The 24,712-nt window shown below is 37.0% G+C and overlaps 2 protein-coding genes across 2 annotated transcripts in view; one reads left to right on the forward strand and one right to left on the reverse strand.

Moving 5' to 3' along the window:
- The window catches only part of DOCK1 (dedicator of cytokinesis 1), a 1,358,032-nt gene that overhangs the window by 645,078 nt on the left and 688,242 nt on the right, over positions 1-24,712 (reverse strand). The window lies entirely within an intron of this gene.
- INSYN2A (inhibitory synaptic factor 2A) overlaps positions 1-24,712 on the forward strand; it is a 148,332-nt gene that overhangs the window by 34,200 nt on the left and 89,420 nt on the right. The window contains exon 2 of the mRNA XM_086922570.1: positions 320-1,511. Within this exon, the coding sequence (XP_086778696.1) occupies positions 325-1,511 (1,187 nt within the window). The 5' untranslated portion in view covers positions 320-324. The remainder of the gene's footprint in view (positions 1-319; positions 1,512-24,712) is intronic.

Here is a 24,712-nt window from a genome sequence, read left to right on the forward strand (position 1 = left end):
AGCATGAATGAAATAATGATGAATCTTCCCTTCCCATTAAGACCTCCTACACAATATGTATGTGGACCTTTTGAAGTCTGCGGGTACAAGTCAATGGAGCAAAGAATAGCTATTATGTGAAAATAACAGCTTTTATTAAAATTCCATACCTTGTTGAATGTACAGTTTACTGAGGAGCTTAATTTAATGTGTTACGTACAATATCCATGTAATTTTGAGCATTATTTTGGGATACCTGTTTGTAGCATATATGCATTAAATAAAAAGCCTGATTCGTCTCTCATATAAAGACGGCTAAACTTTTTTTTTCCCTGCGCAGGAATCATGGTGAGTAAAGAAGACGACAAATGCTTATTAACAACCTCTGACAGTGACGTTGAACCAGCTGTTTCTCTTGCCTTGGAGATGAAATATGTATTAGACCCCAACCGGCATGTTAAAAAAAGGAATAAAGCCCTACAGGTGAGATTTAAAGACATCTGTGAGGCCCAGAATGAACAACTGTCCGCGATGCAGCAAACAGACAAAAAAGATACCAAGACCATAACGTACAAAACAGCGTATCGTAAATACATGACCGTACCGGCGCGAAGGTCAATCCCAAACGTTACCAAGAGCACAGGAGTTCAAACTTCGCCCGACCTGAAAAAACGCTATCAGACTTTTCCTCTGGACCGAAAGAAAGGGAACTTTATTAAAAACGCCTCTGCTGTCGATACATTTAAAAATCAGAACAATGGCTTTCTAATAGACATTAAGGATAAAAAAGGGCGCGCTATCTCAGGGGAGACCTCTGGATTCAGAAAGGTGACTGATCAAAGGACGCAAGGGCTGGCTTCAAACATTAACGCATGCATGGATGTTGTGCATCAGCCTTCCACTGGCAACTGTTCAGAGGCGAGTAAAAGCATTGATTTGCACAGTTGCACTGAAGAACCCCCTTCCCTTCAGAATTCGGCAAGCTCTACTTCAGAGGAGCCTGATTGCCAGCTGCTCGAGAAAGCAAAACACGACACAGGGCCACTGGGTAATGAGGGAGCCACTCAATCAGCACACTGGAGAGTCTTTCAGACGGAAGAAGCCACAGTTCATCTGCCTGCACTCGGCTCCCATGCCGCATACCCGGATCTGTCGGACTCCATGACCGAGGCAGAGTGGTCGCTGTGCCCGACGGCGGAAGACGACGACGACGACGTAGCGGTGCATCTCAACGGCGTGGAGACGCAGGTTTTAGACGTGCAGGACTGCTCGACGCAGGCACAGTGTCAAACAACCGAATGTAACGAACAAACTCTCCAGCTCAATGTTATACATGTGGAAGAAAACCAGCCTTCGCAGGCAGCCGTTGCAGTGAGTGACGAATGCCAACAAATTGTGCCTCACACGGAAGTGGTGGATTTGAAAGCACAGCTTCACATGATGGAAAACCTAATAAGCTCCAGCCAGGAAACAATCAAGGTGCTGCTGGGGGTTATTCAGGAGCTGGAAAAAGGGGAAGCTCAGAGAGAGGGGTAAGTGTAACTGAACGTTGTGTGTTATGGCTCATAAAATGAAAGTTATTACTAGTAACAAGCCGATGTGTTTCATGCCTTGCATCACTATTGCTTCACCTTAAAAAAAATGTAAAAAACGAAACTGTTGAAAGGGCACTTGAGCTGTGCATGTGCCCGAAAAAGTCACCAATTTTAAACCCTTTCGAATGTACCAATTTGAACATAATTCTTGCGCTTCTTATAGTTTTTAGTAGACTGTGTTTGAAGACGTCACTACTGGCAATTGCCATTTGTTTTTCAAAACCGGAATAACACACATATTCCAAATCATATTGTCATACACTGTGCCTTTTAATTTCATGGAAGATGATTTTTGAATGTACGTTGTATATAATACGCTATGACGGGGCAGACAATTGTATGTATTGTGGGTGGAGTTGTAATCCAGACATTGCTTAATTTAAAAATCCAAACATTTCAGAGAGTTCAGGGCATGTTTCATTTTCCATTTCCTTCCTTGTAAATAAATGTTACCTTTTCCTTAAAATTGACATAAATTGACTTCTAGCAGCGTGATGCAAAAGCTTTTAGTTAACCAGGCCTGGCTAATAGCATTGCAAGGGATAATTGCAATCTGTGCAAATTTTATGGCTCACATACATAATTTACCAATTTACACAGAAGATTGTTTTAACTTAACAGTTTACTTAGCCGAACACAATAATGACATAATTTATCTAGATTCACCCTTCGGAATGACTGCAGTACAACCCTTTGCATTTTTCAAAATGAAGTATCTTATGCAGTGATGTGCAAGAAGTTTGTTTGGTGTGGGCCATAGCAATCGCAACATTAATTGGCAGTGCTTTTTCAAAATTATTTTTCAATTTCTAAATTAAAGGAAACTTGCTGTTCATGGCTGATGTTCTGTGTGATATAAGTGATGTTTTTGAAGTTGAAGTGATGTTTTTGAAGTTTTTGAAGTTATCCGATTATTAAATTTGTCTTAATCTTTAGTATGGTTCCTAAGTGACTTTCATGAATCATTTTTCTGGCCTTTCCTTTTGACATTTAATATTAATTCGTCACAAGACTCAAAACTATTCTAATATGAAAGACTGAGAACACAGGGTTGCGTTTTGTGCTTATAAATATAAATGTATTTTGATGATCTGGTTTATACTGCAGTTGTAATTGAATAGGCAAGCCAGACTTAAAATTGCCTATAAATATATTTGTGTGTTTCATTTGTAACATATCCATTTACATACCACAGACATTGCGGAACGTCCAGTGTAATACACTAGTATGTATGTGATTGGTAAACAAATTCCAGATAACTTGGACAGTGGCAATGATTATATTTATATTAAAAAATAAGTTTGGTTTTCAATACAGCAAACTCTACAGAACATAAATGGTATCATGCTTTTTCTGTATACAAGGACAGGAATGAGTGCATACTTCCACTGGTACACTTATGGATGCAGTCTTGCAAAATGAGATTGTTTTTGGTGGGACAAAGAGCGCTACCTATTGGACTACTCCTTCAGAATGCAGTTAACGATCGCAAACCAAGATGTTTTTGGGTATTCACCAAGGCCAGACTGGCCATTCTGTCACTCTGCTATTTTCTGGTGGATTGCAGGACAGGGGGGCATTCAAGCAAGATGGGCTACCTTGTGCCAACCATGGCCCCAATGTAAATTCTACATCCTGCAGCTGATCTGGGTTGAACATCTTTGCCAGGAGTGAATTTGGTGTCTAGTCCAGCCCTGGCTTTTGACAGTCAGTTTCTAGGCTGTATCTTCCCCTCGTAAAACAAGCACACCGACTCCTATAAAGCATTGGTGTGGTTTTCCAGGGTGCTAAAGGTGCACCCAATATTTCCTATGACAGTAAGGCTAAGGGTTCCTTCATGGGGAAAATGTTTCACCTGTTAGGGAAAAAAAATAAAGAAAAAAATGCACATTCCTTCTATGCCCTGCCATTGGATTGTCCACCTTGTGGGCACTCCAGGGAAGTACGCTTGTTGGAAATGGAATAGGTCTGATACACACAAACATTTATTGGAAAATGTGAATTAGCAAAAATGTATAAGTCTTCGAAAACTGAGCACAAATCTGCAGTGAGTAGATTTGCGAACTATGTGAATTGGGCTTAAGGAAAGCCAAAAAACTGACAAAGCACCCACTTTGTTAATTCAGAATGATGACAAATATATATGTTGTGCTGCTAATCTACTCTAAATACTTTGTGACATTAATCCATGTACAGGTGGAGACCTAATTAGAAGCTAGACCTGCCCTCTTCTGGGTCACATTTTTAGAAGAACTGTGAGTTTGTACTATGCTGATTTAACAAAATCCCAGTTACCATTATTAAAGGAAAGTAAATGTTGCTTTAAAGAAAATCACAATGGAAAAAAAAATCAGAAGAAAGAATATCTAATGTTCATGCTCAATTATACTTTTTATAATTAAAGTAGTAATGGCAAGGATGCACTGAATAGGAAACATGGCTCAAGCACAAACATCACGGTGGGACTGGCTCTTAAAAATGCACCCTTAAGTTTATTGTGATAAACTATTACCCAATACACAAAGGGATGACAAATATGTTTAATATGGATAAACTGCAGCTAACTCTTCCTGCAAAAGGCATTCCTTCATCAGGCATATACTTCATTGGATCCTTCAATGAAACACCCTCTCCCCTTCCATAGTTATGTGCACAGCTTTCTTCTTTCATCTTCAAGAAAATCTAAACCATGTTTGAACAATTTTCTGACACACATTCCTATGATTCAAGAAGCAACATCCTACCCAACTTCGGTCCATCACTGTGTAGATTTGCCCCCTACTCAACATTGACGAATCAGCAGCTGAAGTTGCAAGTCTGCCCCACCCACCCCCCTGAATCCCTGCCATTTTGAAACTTTCTGCCCCTGTGGTGAAACAGACTGTTAAATTACCCCCTAGACCGGCCGAAGGTTCCTTCCAGCTGGAAGCCATCAGCTTACCCTAATGTTCTGAGTAACTCTAGAACTATTTCACGTCTTCCCACGGTTGCAAAATCACTAGAGAAAAATGTTGATAGGCAGATATCAAATTTTCTTGAATCCAATCACCTGCTGCACGACTCCCAATCGGGATTTTGTGCTGGCCACGGCACTGGGTTAGCCCTGCTTAAAGTCTCAGAAAACATTAAAGAAAACTTTGATTTAAATACCCTAGTTATGGTAATGCTACTGGACATTTCTTCGACATTCAATATGGTCTCTCATGTTATACTGCCAGAGAGACTAGAAAAGATAAGTATTACAGACCAAACCCTGTTATGGTTGTAATCCTTTATTAGCGACCGCTCCAGGCAGTTTTCCTCCCACCTTTTAACTTTGCCTCAAACCCGTTAAGAGTGCAGAGTGCCTCAGGGCTTGGCCCATAGCCCCACTGTTTTAAATATATATTTGGAGCCATTGTCTAAACTAGTCAAGTCTTGGGGGTTAGGGGCAAGGGGAGAGTTGTATCCCACACAGATGACGCCCAACTCCTCATGGCCTTCCAGGAAAACACTCCTACAACTCTGTGTTCCTTCAAACGTTAGTCTGTAAGCCCTTGTTGATGAATGCAACCTGTCTGAAACTTAACTCTAATAAGACAGATTATTTTCTTTGGCATCAAAATCTCTCCCGTTCCCACTATTTCATGGCCATCTGAAATGGGGCCAACCCCCATTCCGGCACTAGTAGCAAGAAATACTGGGGTTGAATTTGATTCCAACCTTACCTTCGAGCCCCACATCAAGGCTTTATCGGCCCGTTTCTTCACTTTTAAGTTTAGGATGGATGCTGCATCTTATCCCCAGGGATTTCCACGAGACTATAGTTCATGCCTTGATTACCTCCAGGATGAATTATGCTAACAGTTGGTACCTGGGACTACCTGCTTTTCTGATTCAGCGTCTTGAAATTATTCAAAATGCTGCTGCTCAGCTAATTCTTAAAATACCCCACAGGACTGGGGTGTCAGGATACTTATGAAATCTTCATTGGCTTCTACTGAACAAAAGGATTAAGTTTAATGCACTCATCTTTGCCTTTAGGGCCTACACCCAGAAAGGGCCTCTCCGTCTCAGGCGCCGCTTCAAGCCTTACACCCAGGAGATCTTTGCGGTCTAACAAAAAACTCCTCCAGCTCCCCCGTATCCATAAGGCCAGAAGAGAAGGTAGACCATTTGTTTTGCTCACTTTGAAATTGTGAAATCCTCTTGGCCTGAGAAGCAGCCTGTCTGAAGCAGTCTTCAGAAAGAGCTTAAAAACCCTTCTCTTCGACTCTTGCCTAAACAACACTGAGGTTATCTGCTGTCAGGCGTCTTACAGGTGATCTTTCAGCCAGCGCCAAGTCCCCTCATTTGAGGTAGCTGTGCACATTACAATTGCAAAAAAATAAAATTCAAGTTATTACTTAATTTTCATGGCTGCCATATATTTGAATATAGTACATGTGGCTCTTTGTGACTGAGAAGAAACTTGTGTGCTCTCTTAATGGTCTCAATATTTAAACAAGCATTGACAAAGCCAAGGATTATTCCTTTAATGTGCAAACGTATGTAAGCAGAATCATTCACACATGCTTTTTAAATGCAATGCATGCACACATTCTGTTTATCAAATGGAATCCTACCCTACTCGCTTTGCTAGTGCTGAGATAGAAGTATCAAAAAAGAACTGCTTTCTGTGTTTGAATACATATAGAAGACAAAGAACGGAATGTGACAGAGTGATGATTAAATGTACTTTTCAAATATAAACCATTTTTTTCATTTTTTATTAGAACATCTGCAAATCGCTTATATCTCTGATCTACACTAGCACAGAAAGGGAAACAAATCTATGAAGTGTGTGATTTTTGCTAGCTTGGATCACAGACCACAACAGAAATTCAATTTAATCTTATGTCTGGTCAGGATATTGGTAATCAACTGTACTCATTCTTTACTTTTCATCCCTTCTTCAATTCCGAGCACGTCAAGCTTCCTCAGTGAATTAGACCTGGTTTATAAATCTAAGTCATTGTAAACTTCAAGCCCTCTTTGTTATCTGCAGCATTAAATCATCTTATTTTAATACAGAATTGTTAAAAATCACCTAATTCAAATCTTCACAATTATTTTCAACTCAGCATATCAAGTAAAATATTATTACACTTCTCCTAACTACCGTGTGCTGGAGACGTTTCTTCCCTTTAGAGAAAGAGAGAGAGCAAAGTAAATAATTTTATTTCAAGAATGGCTTGCCCTCCTTATTGTATCAGTGACCGTAAAATTAGGACATGCACTAATCTGCAAATATTTGTGTGCATGCAGTGTAAACTAGGCCAACCGTACACAACCACGTACAGGTTTTAAGGCACAATATTATAGGAAAAACAATGACTTAAGACATGACTAATTGTATCAGCATACACTCCACCCAATATATATCAGTATGTCCTTCAAATGTTTCGCTTTTGTTCCTTGCTCCAGAATGGTCAATGTTTCATAGCTTTAACTCAAAACCAAATCACTTTAGTTCAAGTGTACTTTACAAGACCACCAGTCTCAAAGTCAAAGCTTAATCCCCATTAATTCCACCCTGGGCCTCAATCAGCACCATACTATCATAGCACAATGATTGCCATGGGTGAAAGTTGAGTTGTACTAAAACAAATTAACAGATCTACATACAGGCCATAAACATTGCTCCTACTCTCCTTGTCTAACAGAATGATGCTTCCAAAAGTGCATTCTAACATGAACTCAAAGTCCAGCTCTTCCAGCACCAGTTCTAAGAGAGATCTTTTGCCATCTGATCTCATATCCTAAACTAAAAAAGATAGAGTGACATGATCACCTGATGCTGCAGTGACTATTCTGGGACTATCAGTTCAGGATGTGTAACTTTTAACTTCCATTACAGCCATAATATCCGTCCACAATCCTGGAAGCCAAACACAATTTTCTAGGGCACTGGGGCAATGACAGAACCTCCCAAGTGGCTTTACGGAATATGATACTAGCGGAGGATGGATAAACTATCTTATAATATTGAGGGAAACTCGGACACTCTAGGAGGGGCTGAGCCCCACTGTTCCAACATTTACACACCAAGAGTGAAAGCAACTTATGTTCAAAAGAAAGAGTGCTTGATATCCTTGATGACTCATATGAACAATGAAACGCGAAAACAAGAACCATGCAACACACTGATCTAGAGTAATCCAGAGTACAAGTGTATAGGATGGGGAGGATGGATAACGGGGAGTGGGTGGGTTCTGAAAATTTGAGAGCATGGATGAGTGAATGGGATGGTTTAGTGGAATTCCTGTTTGCACTTAAATTCTCTTTATTTTGGAAAACGTAATGAAATTTACTGAAAATAAAACAATAATCACTACTTACATTTTTGAGTTAAGTTAATATTTAGGGCCCTGAAAGGATGCCAATTAAAAAAAAAACTTCAAAATATGAATTTGGGGGCTGGCTTTTATATTAAAAGCTTTAACTGAGTTAGCTTATTTCTAAATTACTTAACTAACATTATATAAAAATCAACATTGCCTACTACAGTATTTCCCTAGATGCCAATTTCGTGAAAGAAGCCTAATGCTCATCTTGTAATACAAAAAACAGGTTTGCTCATTAACATGGTCTATGGATTACTTCTGCATTGCCCACCACTTGTAAAACTATGTAACAATGGATAGTGGTGAGTTGAATTTTAATTTTATTACCATTGTAATTCTCACCAAACAAAGGTGTTGATTAAGGAAATTATAACAAGTGCTGCATTTAAATACCTTTTACAAACACATGATCTAGATCTAGAAATTCTCACATTCCTAATAAAATCTTCTCTGCTGCCACCTGCCCTTATGAGCTTATAAAGTTGGACACACATGCAGCAACAAAAACCCGAGATACCTGTTCATGTGTAGCTTCCACAACAGGCAATCAAGCAATTTTTGATTTCCTGATAAAAGCTTCTCTGCTTTCCACCTGCCTTTATAAAGGTCTGGACTTCCCGATTGTTCATGATGGTTTAGTTGCAAAATGTATGTGAGCCAGTGACAACTGTAATGGCCAGAGGAGGGAAGTACAAACTGTAATAGATCAGTAGTTCTAAATCACACTGAAAGAGGTTTTGTTTGCAAAAAGTTTTAGTTTACTAAAGAAAACAAAACTTTATATTTGTGGCATAAAGTCATACATTAAAATAATTCACGAGTGTACATTTCACCAAGATATAATTTGACATGTATTTTTCATATAATTCCAAATAATCTAAATTCAGATTTTTGTAAACACATAATTGTTAAATGATAAACTGTCACTTTTACCTTGATATTTGAATATATGTGAAGTACACTTACAAAGTGCTGTATTCAAGGTACATGCATGAATAGTTACAGACATTAATGTAACAATCCCTAAATCCAAAGCCATGGTTAATACTGTACACATGATTTTAATAAGCGCTTTATTGAGAATATTATGGGGCTGATTACAATGTGTCCCAGAGGCGGTCGGAAAGGGAACGAGTGGGTCATTCCAGCTGGCTTCTAATGGGTTCGGAGAGCCCGCCTGCCAGTCAGAAGCCAGCTAGCTAGTAATCTCAAGGGCTGGCCTTTCCACTCTTGAGAATACCCTGCACTATTTCTGACATGGATTCCATGCCGGAATTTCCCATAAGGAAACCATGTCGGAAAACGTGTTTGGGGGCCCCCAGCAGGGCCCATTTTGGTGCACAGCCTCCGGTTGGTCCCCCTTGTTGATCCCTGCACCTTGTGGCAGTCACCTAGTCGGGGTGCAGGGATGACCTGCACCTCCCTTTCATCAATGGAAACTTGTGTTAAGGCCGGTTTACAGCCATAACACAAGCTCCCATTGAGGTAAGGGGAGCATGCGACCAAACAATGTGCTGTCACATCGTAATGAGTCGGTTTAGACTGCCAAATGTGTGTCGAATGGTCACATGACCAAGTAGGTGTCGGGTGGAAGCAATTCCGCCCGACATTAATATAAGCCCCTATATAGCTGTATATTTAGCTTCATCATTCAATCCAATAAGAAAAATTATAATGGGCATACAACTCTCATGGAAGAGTGGTCCATATAAAAAATATCATATTTGTTAAAGAACACAAGCTCAGATACAGAGAGAAAATAATTTTGATCAAATTATGACAAATTCTTAATCCGAACAGTCACAATTAATTAATTTTCTTACTATTATTGTGTTATTGTGAATTTTAATCAAATAAAGAACAATGACTGAATCCTGTAAATGATGGTAATGTATATATACAGACACTATAAATGTAAATAATTGAATTTCAATTTTACAGAAAAAATTGAGACAGGACAGATCAGATATAAGGCCACACAAAAGAACGGCATGTTATATATACTATTCTCAGTGATATAGAGAATGATGTCTCAGATCATCCTGATTTTGATAGCTCACAGAAAAAGCAAATCTTACTAGTATTCTGCCTGTCCAGTACTAAGTGAAAAACATGGAGTATACGGATGTCAAGCTGACTACAGTTTGCAATTGCATAGCATAGGCGTCACATTTTCTAGTGCCATCCTTAATCCACAGATCTGTAAATATTCTATATTATTTTCAAATGAATTGATTGGTTGTCTTATGAGATGCATGGGAAGTTCAGATTGGGATCTCCAAGCGACCAGCCTGCTATCCACATGATGAAGAAGCCAGCTTGCAGGCAGTGGTTGTTCAGTCAGTTTCCATGGGTAGAGTCAGAGTTGATTTAAAGTAAGAAGCAACCAATATGTATCAGAAGCATCATTAAATTGATCAATCCATTCATCTTACTGTCAAATTTTGCTTCTTAGTTTCATGTGTGGCCTTGGAGAAAATGGCCATGGCAAAGCTGCAGTAATCTGTGGAATTGTTCAGGTACCGTTCATGGATGAATTCCTCTTGGAGACCAATGTTAATCAATGATTACAGTCTCTGTCCTGCTACTTTTAGACATTTGTCTGACCTTTGAACCCATCACTAAAGACCTCTTAAACTCTGCCTGCAGACAACAGGTCTGTCTAGGACAGTTCTGGCCCGCATACATTTCCATCACACAGAGATGATGCAGGTGGTTACTCTTTTCAACACAGACAAATCAGTTGACTGTAAGGTTCATAGGGACACCTTGCTATTGATTGTATTTTATGACTATGTTCTGCCATTGGCTGCCTTAATTTATTCATGCATCTTCAGTCTCCACATGCATGCCAATGACAACAAGGTCCTGCTCAAGTAGGTTTGAGAGCGGTGAGGTAAGTAGGATATTCAGGAAATATATTAACAGAAACGGTCTGAAAATAATGAACATACTTCTTACTATTGTTCCTCAATTAAGATGGGTTATTAGCCAACACCTGTCAAATCCATAAGCTAAATCACCAAAAGGTATCAACATTCCTTTTTTTAACCTAAGGTAAGACATTTGGCCAGTACTACGACTATAGGGACCAGACTGTATAAAGGGAAATCAGTGTATCTGAGAACCTCCAAAATACCTAAGTGCCAACTGCTCGAGAATATTGCTGCTCAATTGCGTTATAGGATGGCTCCAAATCTGTGCTTCTATCATGTCCCTATAAATTCAATTGACCTGAAAAATGTAAAGCACAGCATACATTTCAAATCACATTTGTCCATATTTTAATTGTTTCTCAATTCCAGAAGTAAAAGTTGGTGCCTTCATCTACAATTTATGTTACATCTCTCTTCCTCTGCACAAGCGGGTGAGATGAATAAGCTTAACATATGTTATTTTTAGTAAAATTAAACAGCGATAGGGCAAGAACATTTTTTTACATTAAAATTAGCAGAATGATTAACACAATCTGATGAGTTTCTGACCTGCAGTCAAAGATTGGTGGTATACATTTTGAACATGTAGTTACTCGGATAGACTGATTATCCAATTTATAATTTTGTTTGTTTTTCGAAGGAATACCTCATTTGACCAGAGAATTCAGCACAGCCATCTTGGTTCTCAATATTTGACGAATCATGATTTTAACAATTCGGAAGACTAGTGAGCTGAAAAAGAATGCTCCTGGGACAAACTTCTCAGGGGATTAGAAGAATAACAAAATGGTAGTGAACTTGAGATCATCTTAACTAAGGCAGTAGATGCATTTTGGAACAAAAAATTTGCTCCATGGTCCCTTTCACCCACCAATATACAAATTTCCACCTTTCTGAGCGACATGCTCAACTTTCAAAGGTGGATTAGAATAACAAGCTCTATTACAGTTTAAAAACACAAAAAGGAAGTCAATTGAGCCAGGTATAAAAATATTTTCAGGACCAATACTGTTTTTAATTGGAAACACAACACTGTAAGATCCCTCTCTCCAGCACATTAAAGAAGCACATCTCAGGCCAGGGTTGGTAATCTTCATTGATGTGCCACATGCACAGAAATCTCCATGGAAACAGTATTTTATATAAAACAGTAAGAAATCGTGTGGGTTAATTTTTCACATACACGTGCCATATGGGAAGAGTTGTGCATTACATTACGATTTAGAGTTACCAACACATCAAAAAACAGCAACTAATCAGGGGGCGTATTACAGAAGTGCCACAGGATGCAGCAAGTGTTTGCACACAATTTTGGGGCTTTGTTGCATTTGTGTATTCTAAAAGGAGGTACAGATTCATGTGCAGCCTTTTCTTTTAATACTGGATGTCTGGTTCGTCATTTTGTGTCTCCTTGATTATAAAAGGTTGTTCCCTTATTTGAATTAGAGAACAACCCTTACAAATGAAGGAAATCATTTGCCCCTGTCCCTGTGACACTGAAGCCAACTGATCAAGGCCCATTCTGTCAGAAATTTCTTTGAATAATTTCCAATCTTGCGGCAACATGGATTGTTTTAATTGGGGCCAAACGAGTCAATCAAGAACATTACCACCATCAATTTTAAACATTACCTGATCTTGTGCCAACTTTCGGATGTCCTTGAGGGATCAGAGATTTCAATTGTTTATGAAGATGCAGCTGATAAATGCCAGATCAAGCTATATCTTTAAACTGAGAGTCCGGAATATGTTATGTTATGTTATATTGATTTATTATGCGCACAGATACCCCAGCCAAGGGGCGTCCCGGCGCAGAGACAAGGTAGAAAATAACAGGAAACTAAAAACATGAAAGCAGCTAAAACAGGAAAGTTTTATACAGTCTAGAGATCAAACAGTTTACACAATTGGTGGATTAATGTTCAATGGCTTTATAGAATGAAGCTAGTCTTACATGTGGGTGTGCGATTCTTGAGTGAAAAAGAAGTTCAATAAGTTAAGCTTCAGAAGAGCTTTACAGATTAGCACAAACTCATGTCTGGCTCATGTGGTAACAGGATCCACAAGACACTCTCTTAGAACATTTAACACAGGACAACTGCTATTTTGCATGAAGTGGTACGTCCATGGGTCCATGGAAGGCTCTTCTGCTGAGAGATCATGGCGGTATGGATATCAAGATTAACTGTGTTATAGCTTCAAGATTATGTAATTTTATAGTCCTGGTGCAAAATGTAAATGTTTGCTTTCATGATTTTTCTGTTCACCCCTTCTGGGTGTCCAGCTTGACAATCAATAGGTTATGATTTATACATTTCGCTTTGTATGTGAATTTTACTGTAATTCCCTGTGATATAATCAAGCATCTATGTATACATGGGCTCACAGGTATGTCTTTAGGAATTAAATATGGTGTTGGCTAGCAAAGAAGCAACTGAGCTGTTTGAATAGGGGATTGAAATTTCTTTTGGTTCACGATGTAGAAAGCACGACAAAGCAAAGTGGCAGTGAGTATGTACAGAGTAATGCAGGGCTAGAAACCACAGAGAGCCATGCTGAATAACCACATCTGTGGTGGCAAGGGAAAGCTATTTAGGCATGACCTTTTGGGTGTATTTGGGTACACCTAAAACATTTATAACCAAGCTTAGATGGTATAAGATTAATTCTGGCACCAGGCATGATCAGAGGGAAACACACTGCTGAATACTTTCCTTCAAGGAAAAAAACAGTTCATTCTCTTTTTAAGGTAACTCATTCAATTAAAGGCATAAATGAGCAGATGTATCGGTATATATCACAATCAAGTTAAATTGTTTAGGCAAATGCATATGGCACATTTCCTAGTCCTTTGTTCCATTAAGACAAAAGGAAAGCAGATAGTACATAAAATTCCACAAACCATGTACATCACATGGCTTGTATGTACATAGAATGTCTGCTTGCACTGAACTGGACATCACCACAGTAAGGCAGCAAACAGAATACAGTTGAGAAGCATGTTGTTACTAGTTAAACTCTCTCCCCACTCACTGAAACGCTATTGCTGTATATATGTTAGTTGATATTAACACTGTTCTGCCATATTCTGTCCCAGACTTGCTGGCAATGCCAACAGCTTGGTGAGAAAGTTGGCCTGATGTGCACATTCCATCGAGTCAAGGCTGTTATTCAGTGGCTTCAGCAACAGGCTAGGGTGTTCATTATTTTATGGAACAGGCTGAACATCCTTGCCATTTTATGATATATCTCAGATAGCCAGTTCATTCTCACAAACATTCTTTTTCCCAAGTCTTTATAAACTCATTTCATCACATAATTCTTTAATGCAATAATGAATATTATATAATTGAGTTGAATGACCTTCAGATTTTTATGCAGGTTTGATCTCCCCATTCAGACTTGTATCATAGGCCATAGGTTTGATAGGCCATAAGCCGGGAAATATATAGAATTGGTTATTTTGTCAAACAAATTTCACAGGTTATTGGATAAAAATAAGCGTGACGTTTATAGTTCATAAGTATTTCTGTCGTGGATTACCTAATTGGCAAGTAATCAAATATTTATCAATTCTGATTTCGTTATTGCTCCACAACAATGTATAGAGCATTAGCAAAATGATAATCCAGATACTATTCTATACTATAGAAAGTCTATACCTGAGAAAATTCTGTTGCATTGGCAGTATATACTAATGTCTGCGGCAAGTAGTCTAAATATATGAAATATATTTTCTTTATGTCAGCTCACGGACCCTGCTTTGAGATTCTTCAAATCCCTATTGCCTTTTGGAAGTATAGAATACTGTTTAGTGATTAAAACGGTTCACCAAATTAATATATCCAAAGATTTTATCTACACTTATACTGAATAAGCGAATATTGGTTATTCTGCTCTGCCACAAAGATTTTGAGGTAGTTATCGGTATCACTGACAAAATAATGGGTGACTTAGAAAGTAAGCACAGAAAGAACAGAAAATTCATCACTTTGATTGACTCTACCCCACCATCAATTTGTCATTTGATGATCATTATGTGCCAGATCTTCCAATTTTCCCAGCATAGCGTTATCACAGATGCTTTGACTTAAAAGTATAATTCATAAACTGCCTGGCTGCATAATTTGATGACCTGCTCATCATTTCAAATCCAACTATTAACATTATCTTTGTATAATAGATGTGTAGTGCCTTTTCTTCTGAACTGGCTTTGTTAAGAGTCTATTAAGGTATAGACTGAGTGTTTCTGTAGCATATCAGAAACTGATACTCTTCTACCATGTTCAGGAATGACATTATGTACTTTAGCATTCTTTGTGAATAATTTCAGATGGAAATCATTATATTGTATTAAATAAGATTAGTAAGAGTATTAATCAGCTTCTCAAAATGTGGAACAGATTTCAACCCTTTATGGACCTCATAGAATATTAAACTATATTATTCTTCAACTCACAGCTCTTGAATTATAAGAGAAGGGCTTAATAGTGACAAGAAATTAATTACAGAAATAATTTTCTGACACTCTGCGTAGGATAACCAGGAATGCTATTCTTGAAAGACCTCAAGATTGTGGGCAATCTGTTTTTAGGAAGCAAAATCCATGCAGCATGAACAATGACGTACATAACATTCAAGACCTTTTTGGCCAATACTTTAATGTCAGAGTTGCGTATTACTTGAGTAGTGCTAAACACACTCATTGCTTCAGTCAATGAAGTGGTTAGGACTCTAGGTGGAAAAAAAGTAATTAATCTTCAAGCAAGGTGCCCTGATAAATCTTTATAGAGGTAAGCTGGCATTCAGTATAGGCAAGGAGCTTGCTTTCCTTTCGTAGTGATTGTTTTGAAAAAAATAAACAGGCAACTATAAGAAAATAATATCATTTTGTTTTTCAGCAGAGCACTTCTGTACGCCACCTGAATAATCTTAGAGAAAGTTGACAGCACAATCATTGTACTACTAAAGCAATGTCTAAATGGACAATTGCCTTCAATGTCAAAAATATCATGCCCACTTGGCTTATAGTGTGCTTTAAGTCCACTCTTGAACACTAAACTTAAAGAACTTATCAATACAGGGATTCTAAAAAATCTATACACAGTATGGGATAAGAAAGTATAAAGGAAATTATTTCTTAATGAAAATAATGATCTACATACTCTGCATTACCTCATTGTCAGGTAATACAGAGAGCAGACATCAATTGAGATATGCCTCTTGTTGAATAAAACTTGATATAAATCTGTACCTTACCAGCATCAGACACTTGGCTATAAATTAGTTGTCTCGAAACAGAGTAGACAAGGTTGATGTCTTTAAAAATGAATGGGTTCATTTGCAACTTCTTGAAAATAAGTTTGGAATAGCCAGAAGCAGTAATGCAGCTCATATGAACAATTCCTCTCTTTTTATCAGTAAAGATGAGGAATAACATGAAGTACACCAGTACCTCTGCCAAATGTTCTTCAGAGAAGTGTTTGCCAACAACCTTCAGCTGACAGAAATCAATGCAGATAAATTCTGCGATACAGGGGTGTATCTAGAGGGAGGGTTCCTGGGATGATTGTATGAGAAAAAGAATATTGAGTTACCAAACTATCATGTAAAAAATATTGGCTGCACAAACATTGAAGTAGCTTACTTACTTTGTATGTAAATTACCAAATATTGTGCCAAAAGAATTGTGGAACAGAATATCGCCAAGAAAGGTAAGTAAATCGAAACATTAATACAGATAGCATTACAAGTAAAAATAGGATACAAATAAAATATTTAAAAATAGCTTTATGCATGTAAATATGTATGCACGTATTATGCTTTTTTGAAAAAAATAATTGACTTTTTTATATTGGAGATATATTCTCTAAAAATATAAAACATAAAAAAATACATTTAATTAAGAATAAGAATAATGTGAAAGAAAATATGATCAAACTTGTATATATAACCCAAAAATATATGTAACCTAACTTAATTCTTATTACTATCAACATGGTTTCAATAATATCAACAAAATAAACAATATCAATATTTATAATATATATTTTACAAAACTATAAAACATATCTAAATATATAAAGTAAAATACCATGAAAATTAGCTATAACAAACATTAATATTAACATATATAAAAACACATCACAGTTAATTAAAATGAATACATAATATTTAATATATTAATGATATAAAGTAAACCAAAATTAAATTGTATGTTTTTACATAAAAAATGTAACAAAAACAATTGAAAACATTTTTAAAAAGTAAAAATCAGAAATGAACCGCATTAGCAAAAGTGATGAATTTTAAAAGAGTCAGATTCACAAATCTAGATACAATTTAAACAAAGATATTAGACTAAGGAGGCTTCAGAAGTACTATTCCCACTCCAGTGTGAGCAAAAGCAGGGAAAATGTTTGAAGGGATTACTTTGACTATTTCCACTGCAACATAAGCAAAACTAGGGAAGGCCTTGGACTTGGGAGGGGTTAGATGTACTCTACTATATCCACTCAAATGTAAATAACAATAGGGTAAGTGTTGCCGTTTGGACGGGTTTGATTGACAAACTAAAGGTGTAAAAAAATAATAATATAAAAATAATTTAACAAGTAAAAAACAAAATATATGCATAATTTTTTTTTACTCCTTAATACCTAAAAGAAACAAACTCCAAAATAAAATTTTAATTATAAATAAAACAATAACATTAAAATAGTAAATAAGTAAAACAAATACAATTAAAACCAACACTAAATATGAAATACATTTTACAAAGTGTATTAAATACACTAATTAATGAATAAACAACTAATTCAACTACAAACAATCTGAGACTGAAATAATTATATATTTCAGATAATTACCACTGTAATATTTAATTAAAATGAAAAAATGATGTGCACAAAAAGTATTATTTAAATCATTTCCTACTCTATTCCATGTCAATCACAACCCATTACCAAAATATAAATTAGGAGTTAAATTATAAAACAATAACGTACATAATTTTCATAATTACTAATTCATTTTTTAATCACCTTCACAAATTCATAAAAATGTTAAAATAACTTCCCCTGTGCGGCATCTGCTTACACCTGTGGCATCTTACTGAAGTCATGGTTACTGAAGAATGTAATGCCACAATGCCTTTGCTGCAGCTTGCTTAGCAGGAGTTGGAATGTTACCTTTTGAAATGTAAACTGGAGTATGGATTGACCTGTTACCCTGCCTGGATGAGATCTTCTTACTCCACCATAAACCTGCATTTTTTTACTTCAAACCTGCCATGCGTGATCCTTCAGCCCGAATCACATGATCTTACACCATCCTATTCCCCTACAAACCATATAACCTACTACTAAATTACAAATTAGTTAACTATAGAAAAAATAACTACACATTAAAAACCCAAAACACACCTAATAAAATTAACGTATTTAATCAATTACTAATTAAATGGTTTTTTAACATAAACATGATTAAACATATACAATTTACAATTGAAATAATTTCTCACTTTATTTCCCCTCCAAACCCAAAAATCCATTACTAAATTATAAATTGCTATCTAAATACATTTTATATTACATATTAAAAAGTGAAAACTACGTTAAAAAATAAACTGTAATTAATAATCGCACCTAACAATAATAAAATATTACATCTTGCATTAATTGAAAAATATGTAATACTATGTTAAAGAAAACAATATTACCTACAATATTTTTTTAAAGAATATTATGTGTACACACACACAAAAATATACGTACCGTCGACATTCTGTTTCTTGATATTTATTTTAGTGATGAGACTTTTGACACAAAATTTGTATCAGTCAATATTTTTGAATCAATGTTCTTGTCATTTACCGTTTGGGACATTGCACCCTTTTAATAGATGGACTGTTCATTTGGTAGTTAGATCTAGGAACCATGATTCAGGTATGTCAGGTTTCCCTTAGGATCATCAGCACTCACAGCCCAGGCACTTCTTTCTCTGAAGTATAGTACTCATTTATTCTAATCCCTCATCACTCCTAGAGGCATCCCATGGTAGGGATACAGAAAGGACTTAGTGAGACACGACAGCTCACAATTTATCTGAAACAGAGAGCTCTTTCCTGCTCAAAATCAAGCTTCCCAGGCTATTCTGCCACAAGAAAAGCTTATACCTGGGAGATTATAGACAGTCAATAGCAAAATATGTTAGCCATTATGGGCCGGCAAGTACTAATAATCTTCTGTCTGACAGCTTTCTATTATTTTTTTAGGTGGCAGGGGAGAGATGTTGAATGGGACAGCAGGAGGAAAGTGCATTGCTTCTTGTATTTTCAGATGTCTTGGTGAAGTAGAGCATATAAGAGGTAGATCATTTCCATATAGATGTCCTTGCGCTTTCTGAAAGGCAGTATCAACGTTCTTGTATATAATAAGCAAATGGATGGTATTGTTGGATAGCTGAGTTATGGAAACGGCAGAATGATAATTTTCCACAGGTTCCTGCTTTCTACCTCCCACTTGCAGAAATGTCCAGAAGCTTGTTGCCATCATTCTTCAATGAATGATATTGTTTTAAATCTGACTATGCTTAAGGATATCCTGAAGCAGGTTTACCTTCTTCTAGAGCTTCATTTACACCACTCACCAAATAAAAAAAACATGAACAGAACGTGGAAGACTGCAGAAGACCATAGACTGCTGCAAGATTACTAGACCCCGCATATGTCAAGACAGTTCATTCAGGGCTAATTGATTGGCTGCCAGCAGTCATTCAAAACTGTCTAGACAACAGAAATCAATTAAACAATGGGAATAGATGCCTGCGATAGGACCATTCTAATTGACTGTATAGCACTCCATTGCAGCTTGGAGTTAGGTTCATGCCCTATAGCAAATGTCTATCAAATAAAAATAAAAAAAATAAGCTGAAGGTTATTTAACACATTCTCACGCATAGCGGGATGGCTAAACACGAATGGTATAGCATATTTTTAGATTAACATTTTTCCTGAAAACTGTTAACTTCATTAATACACAATGAAATCAATAAACTATTGCTTGTAACAAAGTGTATTGATCAGTCATCAACAGTGTGTAACGGGTATTAACTTGACAGAATGCTACTTTGAGAAGGAGCTTTTGTTCTTGCTCTTTTAAGCTTCTTCAAAATATAATGTATATTCAGCATAGTCTCCTGGCTAACCAATTAGAAGCAAGGTGGTCAAAGTACTGTGTTCAGGGTCAGGAAATAGGAAACATGTGACTGCCTTTTTTGGTTCCAGGCCTGTGGTCGATTCCTAAGTGAGGACAGGCAAACAAACATTGCAAGAGGAACTGTATCATTGAAGATTGATACATGGTGTTCACAAAGCCTATATATGCACCATAGTACAATGTTTAGGGCAAGCACATACGGCGAGAGGCATAGTGGCGGGTTAGTCGGCAGCAGCGGGGGAGGGGGGATAGTTGAGGGGGAACTGTTAGACTGTTACAATAGATGAGGATTGGGTACAGCTAGCACAGCATAGAGCGGTAGAATGTTGCATGGCAAGAGAGGATATGACGAAGAGGCCAGTTGACCAGTTGGGAAGGGCGAATCAGAAGGGTCATTGGGAATTTAAATGAATGTGAAACGAATTGTGTATGGAATGCTGATTATTAAATGCCAATAAAATATGTTTAAAAAATGTTTAGGGCGAGCAGGAAAGCAAAGATATGTGCTTGCATGCCCGCTAACATGAAACTGACTAAAGGAAATTTCAATCATGCAAAAAAAGCGTGTTCCGCCCCTAATTACACAAGATAAGCTTAGGCAGGGAGGAAGACTAATCATTGATCTGGGGCTCAGCAGTAGAAGATATAAGGGTTTGCTACTGCTAGTTACAATTTCTTAGCTGGCATACTATGCAAGAAATATTAGTAAGAGCCACTGGGTATATATAGGCAGGAAAGGGTAGAGCATGTATGCAATGTATTGATCCCTAAAACATTTTATATCCGGTGAAAATAAACGCGACATTACCAAAGTACAAAAATAAAGTTGCATGCTATTGCTTCTACCAGAGTATACTATAACTGACATATGACAACATTACATACTGTTTCCCAGGCTGCAGGTGAAATCTCATTGACTTCATGGTGCTCTGGTAACAATTTTAGTCTACTACTGTCCCATCCTTCTACATTTGAGTTCACCCGTAAAGCCGTGTCTAGAAACTTTCATTATTCACATTACACGAGAAGCCACGCACCAGATCGATACTAACTAATAATACAACATGCAGGCCCAAGCCAAAACAAGGTACCAGGAAAGTCTACACAGCCTAATGACAAATGACTTTGTTATGGTGCCGGAAAGCGAAACAGTGGCGCCAGATAGTTTTACCTCTCTCTGGTGGTAAAAGACCCACTATGTTCTATCGGTGCAGCTTCCTGCAACAGGATTCAGAGAAAAAGGCTTTGCTCACATTACTATTGCATGTAAAAAAGAATTACAAAACCCACACACCTTTGAATATTTATTAGTGACAGAATTTTGGATAGTCACTGAAAAACAACCAACATCCTGCATGAAGAAAAAAGGAGCATAGCTCAATAAGCCAAAAACTGGAGTGGAACACTTTTTTCTAAACTACTGCATTAAAACAGTGAGCCATTCAAATCAAGTAGTAGGCCAGAAAGACTTATCACCATTTAAGTGGCCTCCAGGATAGATTTTTCAGGTGTCACAGCCACCCTAATTTGTCGCTGTGCACTGAACTTAAGTGTCACAAACAGAATGCTGCCAAACAGATGTGCTCCTCTTAATAACAAACATCTTCCTAGAAACAATCTCTTGCTATGCGTTAACAGGACAATCATGTTTTTGTTCGTAACATTCCTGTACTTAGAAGAGTCAATATCTGGGGTAAACTGGGAGGAATATCTCAATTTAAATTCCCAGATTGGTGGGAATTTTTTTAAAGTGTGAGTCTATTTCAACTACTTAAAATATGTTCTGTCACATGTCCCCTTTGAACAACATTAGGTGGTCTTGGGATACATGCTAAATGGTCAAATATTGACCATCTTTAAATCACAGTATTTAACACAGAAATGTGTTGATTCCCGTGATCTTGATAAAGCAAATCCACCTTATTTTCCACTGTGCCACCTTAGAACAATGATATTTGCAAAATATGGGCCACTTCATAAAACCATTCAAAATGGTGTAGTATTCGGTTTTAGGTGATGTGATATTATTGGTCCTTCTTTTGCCTCTCGATGATTTCACTTTTCTTCACGTTTGTGTCAAGCTAACCCTACATGATAGAGAGCTTTCTGGAACAACACTGCACGGTTAATGGAACAAAACCTAAAGATTAATAAATGGCGAAGAGCAGCATAATATTTCAGTGTCAGTAGCCTCATGTGTTCACCATTCAACATTCAGTTTTTAGAGTGTGATTTAACATGGCAAAAACATTTTTCATAGTTTTAAAGTCCATCAACCATGTTAAAAAGCTGGTGAAGTCGATAAGTACTTTTTGAATACTTCCGCTAAATAAAGTAATTTCTCATATCAAAGCTAGGAATCGTCCATCACAAAAACTTAACGTGGTTTGACAAAAAGAAGAAATGCTAAATTAGAGGGAGAGCAAACTATATCAAAACAAAAACCAAATATTCACTGAAAATAAATTACAAGAATAAAATAAATTATGATTGTTACATACTAAACATATTTAAAAAACTCATCGATTGGCCACTCATGATGTATGGTCACTAATGAAACAAGCATTTGGCAAAAAGTTTTTTTTTTAAAAAGTAAAATTTACTTTCCAAAATACTGGGGGAAAAGTAAACACATGCCTTATTGTATCCCAAAATTGTATATTTATTTATTTATTTATTTATTTTATTTTTAGAGTTTTCTATAGCGCGAACTTGAACCGATTAGGTTATCAGAGCGCTTTACATAGCACCAGTTCCGTTACATGTTATCACAGCAGTTTACATAGAATCAGTTACGTTGCACATTTCAGGATCTTGAACCCATTAGGTTATCAAAGCGCTTTACATAAGACAGCATTCGATGTCCAGTGCCCTCCTCCGCCGTGTAGCGGGGGACCACTTCCAGCCCTCCGACGTCGTCGAGCTGTTGGGACTAGGCTCCTGGAATTTCAGCTGCCCCTTTACAACTAATTAGTTTGAAGTCATGACAGAGATCTCAATCCCAGCATCTCAATCGGTGCATTACAGGTAAAAACAGGATATAGGACCACTACGTAAGACCAAATAGAGTAAACTGTGGGCACCCCGGAATATATGAGGAAGCAGTCGGTGCGTTACAGGTAAGAAACACTTTCGTAACTGGTTATAGGGCCAGTACATAGAGAAGCAAGGCTAAACTGTAACAACTGTCTTAACGTGACATTAAAAAAAATTTATATATATATATATATATATATATATATATATATATATATATATATATATATATATATATATATATATATATTATATATATATATTCACTGAAAAAACCATAGGTTTCAGGCCCTACACAGTTAGGAATCAACATACAGAATTCAAAGTTTTCAATTTGTATTAATGACTATTTTATTTCTCAAATACCTTTCACTCGGGAAACTCTGGACATCATTTGAAATGAATAAGAAAGTGTTACAAGGAGAGAGCTATCAATAAATGTCCTCATGGGCTAAATGAAAAAAGAAGCATATACTCCCAAAGCCAATAGGTGGGACAACAAACATAAACAGAGGCATTCACACGTTAAAAAAATATTGCCCCTTATGTAAACTGCATAGACAAGACAAATGGGTGAATCTGACAAACCACATATTTGAGTTTATTTTTAATATCCAGAATAGTCTCTATTCCATTCTAAAGAAAGCACTTCATAGAAGGCGTAATGATACATTACCAGCTGATAGCATGAGGTGAGAGAGGAATACTCCCTTGGGTGGAGCCAAGCTGAAACCCTCCCTATTAATATTTTAAGGAAATGCTAAAAATATGTTATCTAGACAGCTGTGCTGTCAAGTAAGACCTAAAAATGGAAATGCATCTTATCTAGATATGTCATGGTTACCAAAAATGTTGTCATGCACCATATTTGGTGTATTTTGCCAATCATGGACAAACTACTGTTAAAAGTGGTTTTCTGTTAACTTAAAGCTATGCTCCTGTTTTGTGGATTAAGAGAAACGTACAATGGTCCATGATATTAGTAAATGAACATTAATGGTAAAGATGGTGTTTATTTTATACCAGGAATTGAGGAAAATGGGCTAGAAACAATGCCTATATATTTATCTCTGAATTTGCAGTAAAATCGTAACTGTTTGTGGTAGAACAGCAAAACGTCCAACATTCTGCAAATTACTTTATTAGTGGTACAGTAAGCATTTCTCCCAAATGGCAATGCAGGACAGTTCCACTATACACAACTAGCAGAATGTTGTCCTGAAAGTGCTTCTATAAATGTTCTTATAGCTGTAGTTAAATAGCTACGTTTTTCCATGTAGCTTGGTGCCACAAAGGGCCATATGATGATGCTTCTGATATCACTCAGTGACTATATCCCTGAATTCCTAATACTATACAGTAGGGATACGTGGAGGTACAAATAAAGGGATCGTAATGGGACAGTGAGGGTCACCATAGAAATGAGGAATTGCTAAGGGTAAATTGATTCCCATGTTTTCCTAGTATTTGCACCTTTGGACCAACCTGACTTTCACCAAGTAGGGTGGGTCCCTGAGTGAGCGTTAAGGGGAAGTTTTTATGGTTCAGGGAACAGTAGCATTAAATGGTAGTAAAAGCAGGGA

Source organism: Lissotriton vulgaris, chromosome 5, assembly GCF_964263255.1.
Source record: "Lissotriton vulgaris chromosome 5, aLisVul1.2, whole genome shotgun sequence".
Lineage (NCBI taxonomy): Eukaryota > Metazoa > Chordata > Amphibia > Caudata > Salamandridae > Lissotriton > Lissotriton vulgaris.